This window comes from Phodopus roborovskii, unplaced genomic scaffold (assembly GCF_943737965.1).
Source record: "Phodopus roborovskii unplaced genomic scaffold, PHOROB, whole genome shotgun sequence".
In the NCBI taxonomy this organism is placed as follows: Eukaryota; Metazoa; Chordata; class Mammalia; order Rodentia; family Cricetidae; genus Phodopus; species Phodopus roborovskii.
This window is the reverse complement of record NW_026126433.1, coordinates 40,666,514-40,685,392: the sequence shown is the minus strand read 5'-3', so window position 1 is coordinate 40,685,392 and position 18,879 is coordinate 40,666,514. Positions and strand designations below refer to the sequence as shown.

The following is an 18,879-nucleotide window of genomic DNA, read 5'->3' as shown; positions in this document are numbered from 1 at the left end:
ATCTTTGGCAATTGTAAAACCTAAGTGTGTTCAATTATGTGTAACACATTATTCTCCAGAGATTTTTGTAGATGGGAAGTAGGGAGGGGCAAAAGAAGGGAATATGCATAGCAACAAAAATATGCTGTAAGAGAATTTTTTTTTGTATTTGTCTTTAATGTACCTGTGAAGATTTGTATAAACTCACAACTTTATTTATACCCCAGGGAGGATTTGTAGTTCAATGGATAATTAAATGAATTGTAAATTATCCATGAAGTTATATTTCATCAGGAAACTTTGATCTCCCTGAGTCTCCAGGATTCTTTTCAGCTACTTTATCACAGATCAAAATGATTCCAGAGCTAAAATGAAGAATCCATAAATTTCTTAGGAGTAGCTTCTGGGCAGTCTTCTTAGGCAAAAAGTTCCTCCACATGTTTTAATTTTTCTGGGTAAAGGTAAAAAAATGACTTCCAGGGCATTAATATCTTCTATAGATCAGGTTTCTTTCTGAGGCAAATTATTCTTTATTTCTTGCTTTGAAGAATGGATAAAATATACCATTAAAGCTTATTCATGCATTCAAAGTATATTGTTTTAATAAATAAATATGTAAGCCCACATGGAATGAAATAATATGCTATTTATTTGCATTCCAGAAGAATTCTTGAGACATCTGTAGGAAAGATTATTACCTTCCCTGCAGGGTATTTACCCAACACTTTGCAGATTTCAGAACATATGAAAAACCTATTGAAGCTGGAGAAGGTATTTCTTTGATTTATTTTTTTGCCCTTAGCCTCACTCCATTGACTTGGGGGGGGGGTTAATAAACTATAATGGTTATCTCACTCAAGGAAGATATTAACACATGTGTTCATCAATAAAACCTGTGAAGAAAAATTCAAATGGAAAAGTTAAGGTGACGGCTACATTCCTATATGGTATGATGTACAAAAGGGCATTGGAATAGATGTCTAGGGTTCTATATCCAGGACAGAATAACACGTGAGTATGCATATCTTGTCAGCACACATATTTTGGCTAGAAGGTTTTACACCCTTTAGTAGCTTTCATGGTCTACCCTTAGAATATCTCTGGTCCAGTCATTTGTCATTATGTTCCTTCCATCATTTCCTTCTTCCTCTAAAAGTGAACCCAGCCTGGTGGTCCTGCACTGACTATCTAGAAGGAATTAAAAAACTTAAACAGTATAAGTCAGGACCTAAACAGACATTAAAACAGAAACAGGAAATACAGTCCATGAATGGCAGCCATGCCTTTCCAACCCATGAAGCTATTGAGGGACAATGGCCAGCAAAGACCTGTTTCCCTTGCAAGACTGAGTCAGAGGAGATGGAACTGAGTTTCTGTAAGGAGCGCAAGTCAGTTGCAAATGTACACATTACTGTGTGTGTGTGTGTGTGTGTGTGTGTGTGTGTGTGTGTGTTGTTGTTGTTGTTGTTGAAGGAGTGTTGTGGAATTTTTGCTCTTGATGACTTCACAGGCAAACAAACATCCCACTGAGAGGGTCATGGGTGAGGAGAGTGGATGCCAGCCAGTTTCCTTCTAACTAATTTTTGTCTCAGTTCAGAAATTATCACTGAGAAAGATCGTTCCTCTCTGAATTGTTTCACTTAAACTCAATTCTTAAGTACATGTCTCTGGCTGAAAATGCCACTTCATGCATTCTAAGATTTCCATTAAGAAAGATGAAATTGCATTTGTTTATATATGGTTTTCTTTCAAGTTTTTCACCATAGCCTTCATGAAAAGGGATGGTCTGGCTTTGGAAGTTATCTGGGAGGAAGTAGAGTATCAGGTTGGCTCACCATCTCAGATCAGAAGAGCTCAAATGTGGGCAGATAGCAAGTGTGATTGAAAAGATTGTAGAACCAAGAGAATTTCTTTGTAGTGAAGACCAGGGATGATGCTGATGTAGCCCTCCCTTAACACTGAGGATACTGCAGCACCATGAGGCTGGGTTGACAGAGCATGCAGTTGCAAACGAAATGGAGGCAGCATCCTAGGTTTTATAATAAATGACCTGGGTATCATTGCCACTCTCCAGAAGACTGAATAATGGATAGCAGTCAGAGAAATAGGCAGGTCTAGGGGTTTCCTGGGCTATGTGGGATGTTTGCTTATGCAACCTAGCAGGGATAGCCTGTTTCTTACATGCCCCTTTCTCTGCCAGGTCCACTGCAACAACATGTTTGCTAAAGGCGTGAAGATTTTTAAGGAGGTCCAATGCTACTTCCGCTCTGAGGCCAGTGAGTGGGAACCTACTGCAGTCTCCTTTCCCCTCGTCCTGGATGATGTAAACCCCAGTGCTAGGTTTGTCACGGTGCCGCTCCACCACCGAATGGCTAGTGCCATCAAATGCCAGTACCATTTTGCCGACACATGGATGATGTTCAGCGAGATCACTTTCCAATCAGGTAGGAAGCCTTGGTCCCCACAAGGAAGTGAGTGGATTGATGCAGGAGGTGAGAGGGGCTCTGAAGGAGTGGGGTTACCAGGTGGCTCACAGGTTTTTGGAAAAAGAAAATCCTTTGTGTTTTTAATTTTAATTTATGTAATTACAAAGAATGGGAGTGGGAGAGTACAAACTTTATTGACTCTTTCTACACATTTGTCTAGAAGAGATTTATGGCAGAAGATTATAAAACGATAATAAAATGGTTCAAAAGCTACAAATTAATACTATTACAAATTACTAATTACAAAATAAGACTATTAATTTAAACACTATCAAAATATTCAAAGGAAAATCTCTAACCATTGTGTCAAAAGTAAAGAGAACAATGGACTTCCTTCGGCCATTCATCTTTAGTACAAATCTTTTGCCACCTTTATTTATTCCTTTTTGCTGTAGTATTTGAAAGCAAATCTGAAGCATATTTTAGTTTATTACTAGCATTTTGGAATGAATCTAAGAAAATACCTTTTTGAATGTAATGTCATTATAACAACTCATAACATTTACCAGTAAATTCTAACTGACTATATCATTCTTGATCAAAAGTAGAGTTCACAGAAACCCTGTGCTGTACTAAACTTTGAAAAATTCAAAGAAATTTATAAACTTGTCCATGCCATTCCATTTTAGCTTGGAAGACAGAAATCTATACAATGGCTCTTTAGAAATATTCCAAAACCAAGCATAAGCAATCAGAAAGAGATAGGCACAAAGCCATGAACTTGTCATCAATAGTGCCAAAGGTGTGAGTTACATCAGCCTAGAAGAAAAGCAAAGGAATAGAATAATATGCTAGAGAAGGAGACAGTAACTTAGCCATGCTTTAGAAGGTGATATCCTTTCTGGCTTGATTTTTTTTCTAAAGAAGAAATGTTCAAGATGGTTTACTTATTAGGCTATACTAATAGGAAAAGAGGATGTGCATATATTTAGAAAATAGGTTTGGTGCCTACATTTTGTTTGTGCCAATGATGTGATTTGAAAGCAAACAGACTAATTATTTCATATAATTTATTCATAGTATAAATTTATATGCTCAAAAGAAGTGGTGCTTATAATAATAACCATGGGGGAGGCAGATAGATAGTCATTGTTCTTAGGAATAATCTGGGTAAACACACAGCCAATCCTTGGGCACAGTAATTGGTGCATTTGTGCTATTTTGTTCAAGCAAAGCTTGGATTATGCTTTTGATTCCTGGGAATCTCTTGAGCTCCAAATCCTATGGCTTGTGTTAGATACTTGAGGACCTAACTTAAGGACCTGACACCAGAAGCTCTTTATTGGTTTAAAAATGGTAAGAAAAAAAAAAGGATTTGTTGAAGGAATACCTTGTAGAAGAGAAACTCAAATTTTAATTCTTGACAAGTCAGAGGTAAAAATTAGTTGCCAACATGAGTATGGAAAACACACTTTGAGGCCTGCCTTTGAAGGCTACAGCATCACAGTAAAGGGAACTTCAAAGCCAGTTTTCTATCTCTAGAGATGCGTAAACCTTAAGTTTACAGTTAGGGCAATGAATCACAGTGAAAATCCCTTTAGAAAATAATTTAAATGATTTGAAGAAAGGAGTATCTTTGTACTAGGTCTATTCCTTGCCCATTTAGCCACCTAATTCTCTCAACATATTGTTGAATATAGGTCCTCCTCTATGATGATCTATGACCTTAGCCCTCTGAACACCATATGTTAACTTTATTTGAAACAATCTGTTTTGTTTTTTTATTGAGCTATACATTTTTTCCCACTCCCCTACCCCCCCATGCTCCCAATTTACCCAGGAGATCTTGTCTTTTTCCCCTTCCTTGGTGGATCCATGAATGTCTCTCTTAGGGTCTTCTTTGTTGCCTAGGTTCTCTGGGGTTCTGGCCTGTAGGCTGGTTGTCCATTGCTTTATGTCACAATTTTATTTATTTATTTATTTTGCATCAGAAAAGTTGCCTTTACTTGTACAGATAGTTATACTTTATGGTTTCATTTTTATTTTGTGTCCAATTGACATAATATATATATATATATATGTACATATATATATATGTGAAGAGCTAATATATGCATAATAACCCAGGGTATCTTCATTTTTAAAAATGCTATTGGTAACCCACTATATTGGTTTTGCAATGTGCTAGGTCTCAGGCTACTCAGCTATTGCCTGCTTGGCTGTCGGCTCCAAGGTCTGATTCACTCTTGTTCTATTACAGATGCTGCAATGTATAACAACTCTGGAGCCTTGCCCACCTCTCCTATGGCACCCACAACCTATGGTACGTATTATTATTATTATTATTAATTGTAAAATATTAAGTTGAAAGCACCTACTGGAAGATAAAGTAGGGTAGTGATTACAAAGACCTCACTGTGTGTGTGAGCAGCTTGATCCATGTGACTCTGGATGAAGATTAACATGCTAAAGGAAGAACAGTCACCCCCAAAGTGAAGAATCCAGAGTTACTCTCATTTTTGATCATTCATGGGTTTCTACAGCTGAGAGGGATGGAATCTAGAATGTTCCAACTGCTCCATGAAATTTAAGAAGCTTAGAGAAGAAACATGTAAGGGGACATTCCTATATAAGACTCATACAGTAGGGATTTCAGGGCATCAGTGGCCCATGAAACAAAATGCTTTTCCATCTCTTGGGATGTGAGTATGCAAAGGTACATCCATCCTTTGCTTGAGAAAGTCACTGGCTATAATAGCCAGCAACCTGGAAATGTGTATTGGATATCTCTTGCGAGATATCTCAGCTCCCTTGACCCATCTCAAAGAATGAAGTGGAACCCATTCCTTATAATTTGTCATGAGTGTTATGAGCTTATACATACATACCATAGCAATATACAGGAAACAATGTAGGGATGCATAGAAAAACTCTTCATTATGAGACAGGGAGAGAAGGAGGGTGGTGGTAATGGAGGAGCACTGTAGAAAATAAAGGCAAAGTAATAAGCCAGATCAGCTAAGGCAGAGAGGTGCAGATGACACCTTCTGGAACTCTCCCAAAGGAACATGGTCTATCTCCATGCACTGCTCCAGTACAGCTGCTTTTTACTTGCCCTGTGAGACAATTCTTTTCTCTGCCTTCTCTCCTTGGTCACAGATCCTATGCTTAAAGTTGATGATAGCAACACTCGGATCCTGATTGGCTGCTTGGTTGCCATCATCTTCATCCTGCTGGCTATCATAGTCATCATCCTGTGGAGGCAGTTCTGGCAGAAGATGCTAGAAAAGGTAAGGATGTGCATTATGGATAGTGAGCTGTGCCTGCATTTCCCACACTGCCACGACACCAAAAGTGCCAGATTTAAAAAAAAAAAAAAAAAAAAAAAAAAAAAAAGAGGCTAGTGAGCTGCCTGAGGCTACCAAGAAGCAAAGGAATGGAGAAGGCTGTTGAAGTGAGTCAGAAAATAATGAGTTAAGTCTATTTTCTCATTTTCAGATAGAAGGTCTTAGAATCTCAGGAAACCCTCCCTAATGCATTAAGTCTCAACTTGGGCATTTCCCGTGAAGGATCTGGTTTGCTGTGTTTGAGGTCGAGTTCAGACACCCATGAGTGTATTTTCAGTTTGGCAATGATTTTGACAGACAGCCATAGTTGGGGGTCACCCTCAGTCCTGCTAAACTTTCTGACTTTGTGTGCTTGTCTTTTTGATTTTTGGTGTCTTAATGCCTACTTTTCCTGATGCTGTGACAGAACAGATGGCAAGAAGGAACTTAAAGATTGCCTTATTTTTTATAACATGGTCTAAGAGCAGGAAAGTCTATCATGGCAGGGAAAGAATGGTTGCTTGAAGGAAGCAACCAGTTACATTGTATCCACAGTCAGGAAACAGAGAGAGAGAAAGAGAGAGAGAGAGAGAGAGAGAGAGAGAGAGAGAGAGAGAGAGAGAGAGAGAGAGAGAGAGGTGAGTGATGGTGCTTAGCTTGCTGTCTCCGCTTTAGTCTGGGATTCCAGACCATAGGATACTGCTGCTGACATTCATGTTTGGTCTTCCCTGCTCAGCTGGCCCTTTCTCCAAACACCTGTTTACATATGCATAATTAGGTTTCCATGGTGACTTAAAGTCCATCAAGTTGACAATGAAGCTTAAACATCCCTCTCTCACACATACCTCTAAAAATCAGAGGAAGTATTCGGCTACTGATCAGATGTTATGGAGTTGTATAAATGATGCTAGTACATTTGATGAATATTGTCAACACAAGAATTAGAAGGCTAAACTCTGCCTTGAGGACATAATGGACTTTGCTAAGTTTCTGTAACATAGTACTTTATGGAACCAGACTACCTCCTTGTCAGCTGCAGTTTTCCTGGGGGTTTGAAGGTATAGACCGAAAGGGAAGGCTGGATGAGAGAGAGAGAGAGAGAGAGAGAGAGAGAGAGAGAGAGAGAGAGAGAGAGAGAGAGAGATGACAATAATTCAATCCTTTCTATCCATGACTTTCAGGCTTCACGGAGGATGCTGGATGATGAAATGACAGTTAGCCTTTCCCTGCCCAGCGAGTCCAGCATGTTCAATAATAACCGCTCCTCGTCACCAAGTGAACAGGAGTCCAACTCTACTTATGATCGAATCTTTCCCCTTCGCCCTGACTACCAGGAACCATCTAGACTGATCCGAAAACTCCCAGAATTTGCTTCAGGGGAGGAGGAGTCAGGTAAGTATGAAATCATCAGCAGGAGATGGAAGAAGAAACTTTGATGCACATGATGTAGGAATAACACTCTTGCTGCATGTTAACCAAATCCATTAAGTCTATGCTGGCCTCTGGCAAAATCTATTGTCCTTCTCTAGATATTTGGTTGCTTCTGCTTCTAGCCTGTTCTGAAACCCTTCCTTTTATATTTGACATAAGATGTTCAGAGGGACCCACAAAAAATGGCAAAGTATCACTAAGGTCTTCCTAGAAGGAGCTGAGCAGTCTTGCCTGGTAACCCTCTTGTTTTGTTTGTAATGGGAGAGAAGACCCAGCTGGTGTTCTCATTTGACACCAGACTTCACTCAGACAAAATTCTGGACTGGAAATTATACTGGAGGAAACAAGATAAATGTAGTTAAAGGCATTCTCTAGCTGTGGGTAGCTCTCTGAATAATCGAATCATTTCATTTTTGTTGACTTCTCTTTGGTAAATATTCATTACACCAGCATAAACTTTTATTTTGGTAGTAAATATCTTTTTATCCTTTCTCAATAAAAGTATTGAATAAGGTATATAATACCAGTTACTTTAAAATGTGCTAGAGAGTGACATAAGGAGGGATGCTAGATCATCTCTGGCATCCTCAGCTTTCCAAGGTCATCAGCCAAGAGGTGAGCAGATTGGTAGCGGAGGACTTATGTGCAGGAGAGGAAGGCCTGAGCCAGCTGATAGGACTAAATAGAAGAACAGAGGCTCATCAAGGAATAAACTTGCCCAAAGAAGAAAGGAAATTAACATCTATTTTATCACTGGTGGGGTTTAAAAAAAACAGTCATAGAAAGAACACACTGAATCCTTCCAATTTTCTAGAACTGGCAAGAGTAAAGACTATATATGAGTTTACTTCCTTAACAGAACAGAAATAACTAACCTGTTTCCTGGGGGCCAAAATATTTCCCAATCAATCATATTTTAACTATCTAAAATTTGTGGTACATCTTAAACAGGATCATATAAATGTAATCTATGGTTGTTTTCTTCCCTAAAGTGTGCTGTTAAACTAATGTCAGCATTTTGAAATTAAGGAAACTTGCTGTTAAACCTTCAGTTTCCACGACTGCTTTCTCCATACTGCATAAGCCTTCCTAAGGCTTAGCCAAACAATTCCACAGGGTTAGTCAGGGAACTTGTTCATGCTGGTAGCTTGTGAGGAGAGCGAGAAACAAAATGGTGGCCTAAATTCTGAAGTCCAAAAGACAGGTGTCTGAAGGAAACACAACTGACCCCAAATAAGTAGGTGCGAAGTGGGTTAGGCTGCCATGGGGCCGGAAACTTGCTAGCCCCTCAGATAACCCTCCTTAAAGACATCTCCTTAGCTGCCCTTGGGAACCAGACTCAGTGGCCATCTCTTCCCAGGCTGCAGTAGTGTTGTGAAGCCAGCCCAACCCAATGGACCTGAGGGTGTGCCCCACTATGCAGAAGCTGACATAGTGAATCTCCAGGGAGTGACAGGTGGCAACACCTACTCAGTGCCTGCTGTCACCATGGACCTGCTCTCGGGAAAAGATGTGGCTGTGGAAGAGTTCCCCAGGAAACTGTTGACTTTCAAAGAGAAGCTTGGAGAAGGCCAGTTTGGGGAGGTGAGTTCATCTTTGGAAGGAGACACGCAGTCCTTTATGACATGAAGGAAGAAGGTGGAAAAAATGATCCGTATGAAGTGAGACTATCTAGAAGTAAATTACCAGCAGAAGGTCTCCTCTGCTTGTTTGTCTGCATTGCTGTCGGGATGGATAGTTAATGGCCAATCTCATCTTTGTGTAAGAGCTATGGATTTCCTGGGACGTCTGATTTCTATACAGAAAATCTTAGGGAAATAAGTCACCAGAGTTCAGGTATCCTGAACAATACCTATTGTTTTCAAAGACCATTTACAGTAGGTTACCAAGGGTGGTGCTCATGGTATCATCATCTCTTATGGATTATCTAGGAACACCCTGATGCTTGCTATCATCTTTTTCCTTTTCATGAGGGTTATATGTCTAAATGGTAAAAATCAAACAAATAAAAAAACCAACCTCACCCTGCCTTTAATTCCAGAATTATCCACTAGGGAATGAGTCACTACAAAGACAAGGAGGGCCCCTCTTCTGAGTTGCCCTCAGAATGATGCATGTGATATTAAACTTTTCACTCTTGTATAAGTCATAGGAACCTTCAGGGAATTCAGAGCAATGTTTTTGGCTGTAATAGAGTTCCTTTAACCCTGTGTTCTAGCCCCAAATGTAATACTTGTTTTCAAATGAGTATGTTGTTGACTTTCTATATGGATCAAATATTATCCCTTTGGGTAGGTTTGGTGTTAGAGAAGGCAGAAGGACGCATGACATCTGTCTGTGGTGTCATATGAACTCATTCTGTCTCCTGAGTTGAAATCCAATGTCCACTATATTATTACTAATACATAGGCATAATTTACAACAGTCTTTTCACCCTGAGGGTTTTGTTTTTTATGGCCAAGGGATTAACTTTCTTCAAAGTTCAACAGTTATGCCGAATGATATTTTCTAGAGGAGTTATGCTGTGATAAAATACTATGTCATAGATCTATTCCATCCTTTATTAATAGTTCATTCGATGTATATTTCTCTTACAAGGCATCAACATACCACATTATCTGGGTACTTTATCAACATACCATATTATCTGGGTACTTTAAATTGCTTATTAATTTTTTCAATTACTTTAATCAAAGATATGTCACCCACAGCCTCTTATTGGTCTCTGGTTATTTTGCCTGAGTTGTAAGAGTTGTTATCTTCAGGACAGTTCCAGCAAGAGTACTGAGACATCTTCAGGAGAAATGATGATCCTGAGTCTAGATGACTTTTCTCTAGGTTCATCTCTGTGAAGTGGAAGGTATGGAAAAATTCAAAGACAAAGATTTTGCCCTAGATGTCAGTGCCAACCAGCCTGTCCTGGTGGCTGTGAAGATGCTCCGAGCAGATGCCAACAAGAATGCCAGGTCTGTGGTCTGAATTTTGAATTTTCCTTTACTCGTTTCATGGTGAAGATTAGGAACATTCCTGGGAATTCCTGAGCTTTTATTTTTCTTTCTTCTTCTGAGATGGGAAAGCCTGAGAGCTGTCCCTACAAGCCTGCTCTTAACGCTTCATGCTTCCAATGTGTTTGGAAGTGCCCATCTTTTTCTCTATCTCTTTCAAACTCAAAATGTGTATATTATTATATTCCATTCACTATATATTTCCTTCTTAAATCCCTTAACCCACTGCAACAACAGCCCAAATGTGTGCCTCACTTATGAGACACAGACACATTCTTGAATGCCACTCTCTCTTCTAGCTGACTTTTCACAATGACAGACATCTTTCTGCCTACATCTTTGTGTTGTTTTTTTTCCTACCTCTGTTTACATTCTCATTCTGTGTTCTCTCTTGTATACTCCTTTTCTTCTATGTTCAGCAGCCCCTCACAATGAGAAGTTACTTCTACTTGGAAGCTCACCCATGGACCTCAGAGCAAAAGGATACACAGTCCTTTAACAGGATTCCTAACTCACTAATAGTCTCTTGGATCCTTTGTGACATAAATTGTGGTTTCCATCACACTGCATTGTCCCCTGACAGCCTTTCTGTTACAGTAATGGTGAGTTAATCCTCACCCAGAGAGGCTGCTGATAGAAAACTAATTGTGTCCCAGAGAAACCTGAACATCTGGATACCACATGAATCTTCCCGTGTGTTTTCTTGAGTTGTCTCACTGCTATTCATCCCAAGAGGAAGTTTATTATTCCTATTCCCCGAGTTATTGTAAACTCCAAAAACAATGATAGGTTTCATTAAATTACAATGGACAAGATATGAATGGAAGATGAGAGAAAGGCGAGGAATTAGAACTGTGTGGGTTTTCACATTTTAACCAAGAGCTTTGACTTATGAATATTAACATGAATGAAAAGCAACACCCCCCTGGGGCCCACAGAGATGTGGTAATGAAAAGCAACACTCCCTGGGACCCACAGAGAGGTGGGATATTCCTCATATTAATCTTTGCCCATGGTGGGAGAAAGTGGCAAGCAGGAAAAGGCATTGTATGAAATAGGACAATGTATTTCTGGGTTGTTGAAAGTTGCTGGTTCCACTTGCATTCTTTCTTGTTTGATAGTGATAGATGCCCTAAACTCTGGGTCCTCAAGAGTTGTCAAAACCCATGATCTGGAATTCACAGGAAAATAAGAGAGGAGATGCTGAATCAGGACTGCATGGGTTCCAAGAATTTATATGGGCAGAGCCTGACTTTCAGTGCAGAATTCCTATAAAACTCACCAGAGACTTCTAACTGATTTGCTTCTGGAGTTTTGGGAATGTGGGCTATTGGCTCCATTTTGACAATTTACAACTCAAATATGGCTGTCATTGTGAACTCAAACAGTTACAAGTTTGGGCCAAATGAGTACTTTTGATATGATTTTAGTTTACCATCACAGCTTTTGGACAACTCTGTTTGAACAGGCCACCAAATCAATGCATGCTGTGTCTGACTGCTGGTGCAGATGGGATTAGGGAAAGCCAGCAGGAGAAAAAGAGAAATCATCAGATAAGAGGGTGGTTATCCACCTTGTAAAACTTCATTAATAGTGTGATTCAGTAGCTTTTTAAAACCCTTGAGTTGGGTTTTAATGAAGAGCAAGGTAATTTTAAGCAAGACATATTTGAGTCAGTAACATCAACAACTTTCTATGTAGAGGGCATTTTGCCACATGTGAGGGGTATAAAAGTGACCCATATATCTTGTCCTTGGAAACATTATTGCTGATTAAATAAAGGTCCATTGTGTTCAAGGAGAAGTTGAATGTGATAGTTCTGGGTGCCCGTTTGTCTGTCATGTTAAGGATCTTCCAAAGGGGAGCAAGGCACAGTGTGATGGGTGGGAGCGGATACAGCTGTGCACCCTTCCTTGCTCAGTTCTGACTCTGACAACTTCTGACTTTATTTACAATCGCATCCTCCAAAGGAATGATTTTCTTAAGGAGATAAAGATCATGTCTCGGCTCAAGGACCCAAACATCATCCGTCTCTTAGCTGTGTGTATCACTGATGACCCACTCTGCATGATCACAGAATATATGGAAAATGGAGATCTCAATCAGTTTCTTTCCCGCCACGAACCTCTGAGTTCTTCTTCAAGCAATGCCACGGTCAGGTACACAAGTCACATCTTTAGTCTTTTCTCTGTGGTCATAAGAGTAATTCCAGGGCCTGAAAATGGGGAGTGGTGAAGCATAAGGTTCCAGTTGTCCTGGGGGTAGTGTGGGAAGTCAATTAGCATGCAGTGAATGATGGGGGCAGCTATCCTTTTTTGGGAAAAGCAAACAGATTCTTTAAGAATGGGGCAGGATAGAGATGGTTGTAGCATGAATAATAAAAACCCAGAGACAGATATCAGGGTTCAAGCTGAAGATCAGGGAAGCAGAGCAGGCAAGGCACTAGAGAGTTCTTACTGCTAGCACGGCTAAGACCAAAGAGGGGTGATCCTGTCCTCAGTGTGACTGCAGACTGCAATGCTCTCAACCAAAAAACCTTAGACTGCACTGAGCTCCTGCCTTATATTCCTCTAGTGCTGGGATTAAAGGCGTGTCATCCCAAGTGCTGGGATCAAAGGTGTGAGCTCTGTTTCTCTTTTAGACTGATTTAACTCTCATGTAGCCCAGGGTGTCCTTGAACTTACAGAGATCCATCTGCCTGTCTTCCGAGTGCTGGGATTAAAGGTATGGCCACCACTGCCTAGTGGCTTAGCTCTTAACTAGATGTGTGGTTAACTAGTGACTTAGCTTTGCACTCTGATCTTCAGTCAAGCTTTATTTGTTAGATTAGAAACAAAACACCATTACAGATGGTTTGACTCTAATTTGTTGATTAGAATATGACCCCCAGCTGCCTTCTCTTTCTTATGCGTGCCCCTAGTTATGCCAGCCTGAAGTTTATGGCTACCCAGATCGCCTCTGGTATGAAGTATCTCTCATCCCTTAACTTTGTCCACCGAGATCTGGCCACGCGAAATTGCTTAGTGGGCAAGAACTACACCATCAAGATAGCAGACTTTGGAATGAGCAGGAACCTGTACAGTGGTGACTACTACCGGATCCAGGGCCGGGCAGTGCTTCCTATCCGCTGGATGTCATGGGAAAGCATCTTGCTGGTAAGTGTCTACACCTTGAGATGGGCCCCAGCAGCTGATCCGCTGCTCAGGTGGGAGACTGGAACAAACCAGAGGCAGCAGGAGGCAAGCAAGCACCACAGATCTTAATATTATCACAGATTATCACAGATTTGAGAGGATCATCTCTGGCACTATTATTATTGTTATTATTGTTGTTACCCACGACTTGCCAATTACTGACAAAAAAAAAGTAATGCCTTGTTACAGGAGTTTAATGAATTTAGTATCCTTTCCCCCTCCTACCCTCCCACCTATTGAATAGTCTTAATTCAAGGAATTAAAATCCTTATCTATCTGGATAGATAGAAAGATAGAAAGGTGGTGGTGCATACCTTTAGTCCCAGCTCTTGGGAGGCAGAGGCAGGCAGATCTCTGTGAGTTTGAGGACAGCCAGTTCTACAGAGTGAGTTCCAGGACAGCCAGGGATACACAAAGAAACTCAGTCTAAAAACAAACAAACAAAAAGCAAAACCAATAAATAAATAAATTCTTTATCCATTGAAAGTATTTTTTTTTGTTTTTTTGTTTTTTTTTTTTTTTTTACCATTTACTTGTTTATTCCATTATATTTCATTTTATGATTTTTACCTAATTTTTGGTGTTCTGCACCAAGGATGAATGACTTCAGATGCCTCTCCTGGAGTCTAATTTTGCTTGCCATGTACATCTAAGCCACTTCAGTGCTGATTTTATAGCTACTCATTTGCAGAATGAGTAAACTACAAACTTTCACTTCCTACAATGCTGGACTGTCTTTCATATCACTCAGAGGAAAACCTGAACCTAGCTTGATTTTGTTCATCTCTACTTCATCTGCTTATTTGAAGCTGATATTCATATAAGATTTATAAATTAATTTGGAAATGGAAAAGTATACACAACTTCCTTATCAAGATAAGTATGGTTAATGCTTTGGAATACTGCCTTTGAGACATTTTGTTGTGCATGTATTTCTATGTGTATATATTTTAAAATTTTTATCTATTTATTCATTTTTGGTTTTCTATACAGGGTTCTTCTGTGTTATCCTAGAACTCACTTTGTAGATTAGACTGCCTTCAGACTCAGAGATCTGCTTGCTTCTCACTGCTGGGATTAAAGGCATATGCCCTTACTTCCCGGCTTAAACTTTTTTTATTTTTAATTATACAAGTGTATGTGTGTATGTGTGTATGTGTGTGTGCCTGGGGTAGGAGTGTGCATGTAAATGATAGGTGGTTGCAGAGGCCAGAAGAGGGAGTCATATTTCTTGGAGCTATAGTTACAGGCAGTTACAAGGAGTAGGTACTGGGAACTGACCTCAGGTCCTCTGGAAGAAGAATAAATACTCACATCTGTCTGTTGTCCTAATACTCGGGATGCGGAAGCAGGAGGTTTGCTGTTAGTTAGACACAAATATGGAATAGGGAAGTGAGAGTCCTGGATCCACCAGGCCTAACTCCAGGCACTTGAAACTTTTTTATTCCTACCATCAAAACCATTAACTTCTCCTGCTAATTTAGGCTTTCCCTGGGTAGTTCTCCAAAGGGTAGTTCTCCTATCATATAGGTGGTCCTTCTAGTGTTCAGAGGGTCATTAGCCTACAGACATCAGTTCTAACACTCATAGAGTCCAGTCACTCATACTTTGCATCCTTTCAGTTCTTGGATATCATCTCCAAGAGAAGCAGAACTAAGTCCAGGTCCTATGGATGGGAGAATGCACTATTTCCAATAGGATCTCATTGCTTTTCCAGATCCTCCATGCAGTATTGCCAGTTGCCACATTCCTTGCTTTTGGTAGGGGAAGATTGATTCCAGATGATGAGCACATAACATGCTCTTTTTTGGTGCCTGGCTTGCTCTGATTTTCTCTTCTTTTCCTTCAATAGGGAAAATTCACCACAGCAAGTGATGTGTGGGCCTTCGGGGTGACTCTGTGGGAGACTTTCACCTTTTGCCAGGAGCAGCCCTATTCCCAGCTCTCAGATGAGCAGGTTATTGAGAATACTGGAGAGTTCTTCCGAGACCAAGGGAGACAGGTATGAACTTTTGGGGTTGTGGACTTGGGTGCTCTCTAGCGAGAAAGGAAGGTCTCAACTTAGTAGGAAGGCCCCAGCTTAGGGATGCAAACAGAATTCTGTTTATTATGCTCAATCTATTTCTGGGTCTAGATTATTTGGCAAGTGTGTTGGGTGGTAAAAAAGGAGTGAAGAGAATTAAAGGTGTCCAATTAAAAAAAAACTTAGAATAAGATATGGTGTTGATTTGGGCCATCTGCCCATGGACATCCACAAAAGGACTGGTGTACCCTTGTCCTTCTCTGGGGCAGTACCTCTGGACCTACTTATGTAGCCTCTTGGGACTTATGGACTACTGAGTCCTCAAGCTAACAAGGAGTCCCGATTCCCTAAGATATCAAGCTTTCTTTGGTTGGCCAAGTTTTTAACACTCCTATGAAACCTGGGACTTAAAGTTTGCTAATGACTAGAGCATTGCAGTCCTAAAGCTTCCCAAACAGTGCCACCAGTAGTGTGAATTCTAATTGATCTTAATAATAAAAACCCAGAGTCAGTTATCGGGGCATGTGTATAGCATACCTTATGTCATAGCATCGCCAACAGGAAGATTATAATAGCTGGAGACAGGTTTTGCAGGAGATAAAAGTGGGTCCTTTCTGGCTTAACTAGACTTAAAAGCAAACGACAACAGAATGACATGCTGATAATGAGCATGGGCCTGCAATTTAATTTTTATTTCAATATACTTTACATGGTGTGGTAGCATGTATTCTAAATCACCTATCCTAGTTAGGAGGTGTCCTAGTTAGGGTTTCTATTGTAGTGATGAGACACCATGACCAAAAGCAAGTTGGAGAGGAAAGGGTTTATGTGGCTTACACTTCCACATTGTAGTCCATCACTGAAGGAAACTGGGACAGGAACTCAAGCAGGACAGATACCTTGGAGCAGTAGTTGACTCAGAGGCCATGGAGGAATGCCACTTACTGGTTTGCTCCTCATGGCTTGCTCAGGCTGCTTTCTTATGGAGTCCAGGGCCTCCTGCCCAGGAATGGCCTCACCCACAATAGGCTTGGCCCTTCCAGATCAATCACTAACTTAAAAAATGGCCTACTGGCTTGCCTATAGTCAGACCTTATGGAAACCTTTCCTTAATTGAGGTTTTCTCATGCTTCTTAACTGAGGTTCTCAGATGACTTTAGCGTGTGTCAAGTTGACATAAAACTAGCCAGCACAGGAGATAACTGCTCTCTTATTGTGATAAAGCAAAAATTTGACCTTGTCATTATGAAATATACAATGGACCAAGAAAAAAAATGTTCTCTTTGTAGATTAATGTATTCAAACCACTGTTTAGAGGCCACATGGCCATTAAGGTTTGTGTGTTCAATTAGAAAATGGATCCTACTCAACAAAATAATGGTCTTAATTTGAGTGAATCCTAGACTTATAGGCAAAGGTAGAGTTATTATAAGCCTCTTATTTTCTTCAAATTATTATTTATCAACAGAAATCCTCAAGAGTCAGTTTTTATACAAAGGCAACATTTGATCAGCATGTATGCCACAAGAGGAAGGTCTTTAAGTCCTTTCTAGTGCACTGTTCATTTTACATTAGTGTTTGTGATATTAAAAATAATCTCTAAATAGTCAAGTGTTATTTCGGTTCTGTTATTCAATTTCACAAGAACACATCTCCTTAAACTATCTGTTAGTAATGGAAATTCTCATTTCTAATAATCTTCAGAAATTTACTTTTCTCATTTAGTTTTGGAAAGTTAGTGTAAGAAGGTTCACTATTTCTACCTACATGACAAACCAAGAGTGTACCAAATATACATCTTGGCCATCTACCAATGGTCAAGCACTAAAGCCAGATATTTGACTGAATCCATACCAAAGCCAAATATTACCATCATATACTGAGGTACTTCTCAGTTACAACCAGAAACGTTGATAATTTACTAAATTTGGCATATCAAATGTAAATAACAGATTAGACACAATTCATTAAGTTTGGTAAAATTTAGTTGCTATTATATTTATAACTGAAATTTCAGTATTTGTGTTTTAGAGTTTGACATGAGCATATTTGGATAATACTGTCTTTATCAGCTACAGGGCTTCTGTGGTCACTGAATTACACAATGTGTGGAATTCATTTTCCAGTAGTTCAACAAACCCATTGGACACAGGAGATACAAGGAAGAGAAATGACAGTTTGGATAATGTAAATTCTAGAAGAAATTTCATACTTTGGGTTCATCATTTATGCAAATTTCAAGCAATTTATCTTCAGTTTAAAATGCTTAGACATCTGTAGCAGAATTTCAACCACTAAAATGTATTTGGTAATTTTGCTTTCATTTTATACTCACAAGATGTGGAGAAATTCCAGATAACATTCTTTCTTGAATTCCCACAGTGTAAATAGAACTAAGTAACTAAAAATTAATTAATTTTAATTTTTATTTTGGTGTTATAAGAGGTAACAAATTATATATGTTATATGGAGTATTATGAAATATTCAGTAATCAGTATAGCAGGCTATTAAAACTATAAAACTGAGAACAACAGTGGGCATTACAAGGAGGTGACCTACACCCCAATTTCTGCATCTGGCTGAAATTTTATTCCAATCACAATTGCAATAAGACTTCAAATACTTTATGGCACTGAAGTTGCAAATGTACTTTACATCTGCCGTATTGGCTCAACCAAAACACATGCTCATGAATTGAGGATCTGAGTACTCTTGGCACTGGTTTCATCTTCGGCATGAAGATAGGGCCCACAGAATGGTTCACCGTGAAATACTGCTCGAGGGAGCTAGAAAGTGGCTGATGAGCTAGAGCTCCACAAATGGGAAGAACAGATAGAGTGCCCATCCCAGTTGCTAAATTCAATAGGGTGGTGAGGGCATAAATCAAGCTATGATACAGTTCACAATTCTCCTTCCTCTTAATATATATTTTTCTTCTTTTTTTTATTCCCCAAGACTTATCTCCCTCAACCAGCTATTTGCCCCGACTCTGTGTATAAGCTGATGCTCAGCTGCTGGAGAAGAGAGACCAAGCACCGACCATCATTCCAAGAGATACACCTTCTGCTTCTTCAGCAAGGGGATGAGTGATGCCATCAGTGCCTGCCAATGTTATGTTGGCCAGGTCCTCTCCACAAGACCTACTGCTCGCCCACATCTAAGCCACTCCATCTGGACATTTAATGGACCTGAGAGACAGAGAAGTGTTCACGTGGCCTCTTACTGTCTCTTGCCTCCTCCACTACACTTTCCTACTCCCTACCACTGACTCATATATACTTTTTTTTTACATGAAATAACCAAAAAAAAAAAAAAAGACAAAAATAGAGCAGAAAAAATTTAGTAAAATAAATATTACTTGATATACCAAAGTGTTAGGTAATAAAGGCTAGAAGCTCAGATAATTTATAAAGGTTATGCTTTTAAGTGTGCAGATCCTACAATATTTTTCCATGTCACTTTCTGTAAAATATCTTTAGGAAGAAAACTTGAAG

General features: G+C 39.7%; 1 protein-coding gene across 1 annotated transcript in view; it reads left to right on the top strand.

Annotated features, from left to right (window-relative positions):
- Ddr2 (discoidin domain receptor tyrosine kinase 2) overlaps window positions 1–18,667 on the top strand; it is a 115,917-nt gene extending 97,250 nt beyond the window's left edge. The window contains exons 9-18 of the mRNA XM_051186210.1: window positions 2,180–2,423; window positions 4,666–4,728; window positions 5,565–5,695; window positions 6,913–7,123; window positions 8,523–8,746; window positions 10,001–10,128; window positions 12,138–12,326; window positions 13,088–13,322; window positions 15,214–15,363; window positions 18,341–18,667. Of these exons, the coding sequence (XP_051042167.1) occupies window positions 2,180–2,423; window positions 4,666–4,728; window positions 5,565–5,695; window positions 6,913–7,123; window positions 8,523–8,746; window positions 10,001–10,128; window positions 12,138–12,326; window positions 13,088–13,322; window positions 15,214–15,363; window positions 18,341–18,475 (1,710 nt within the window). The 3' untranslated portion in view covers window positions 18,476–18,667. The remainder of the gene's footprint in view (window positions 1–2,179; window positions 2,424–4,665; window positions 4,729–5,564; window positions 5,696–6,912; window positions 7,124–8,522; window positions 8,747–10,000; window positions 10,129–12,137; window positions 12,327–13,087; window positions 13,323–15,213; window positions 15,364–18,340) is intronic.
- The last annotated feature ends 212 nt before the right edge of the window (window positions 18,668–18,879 follow it).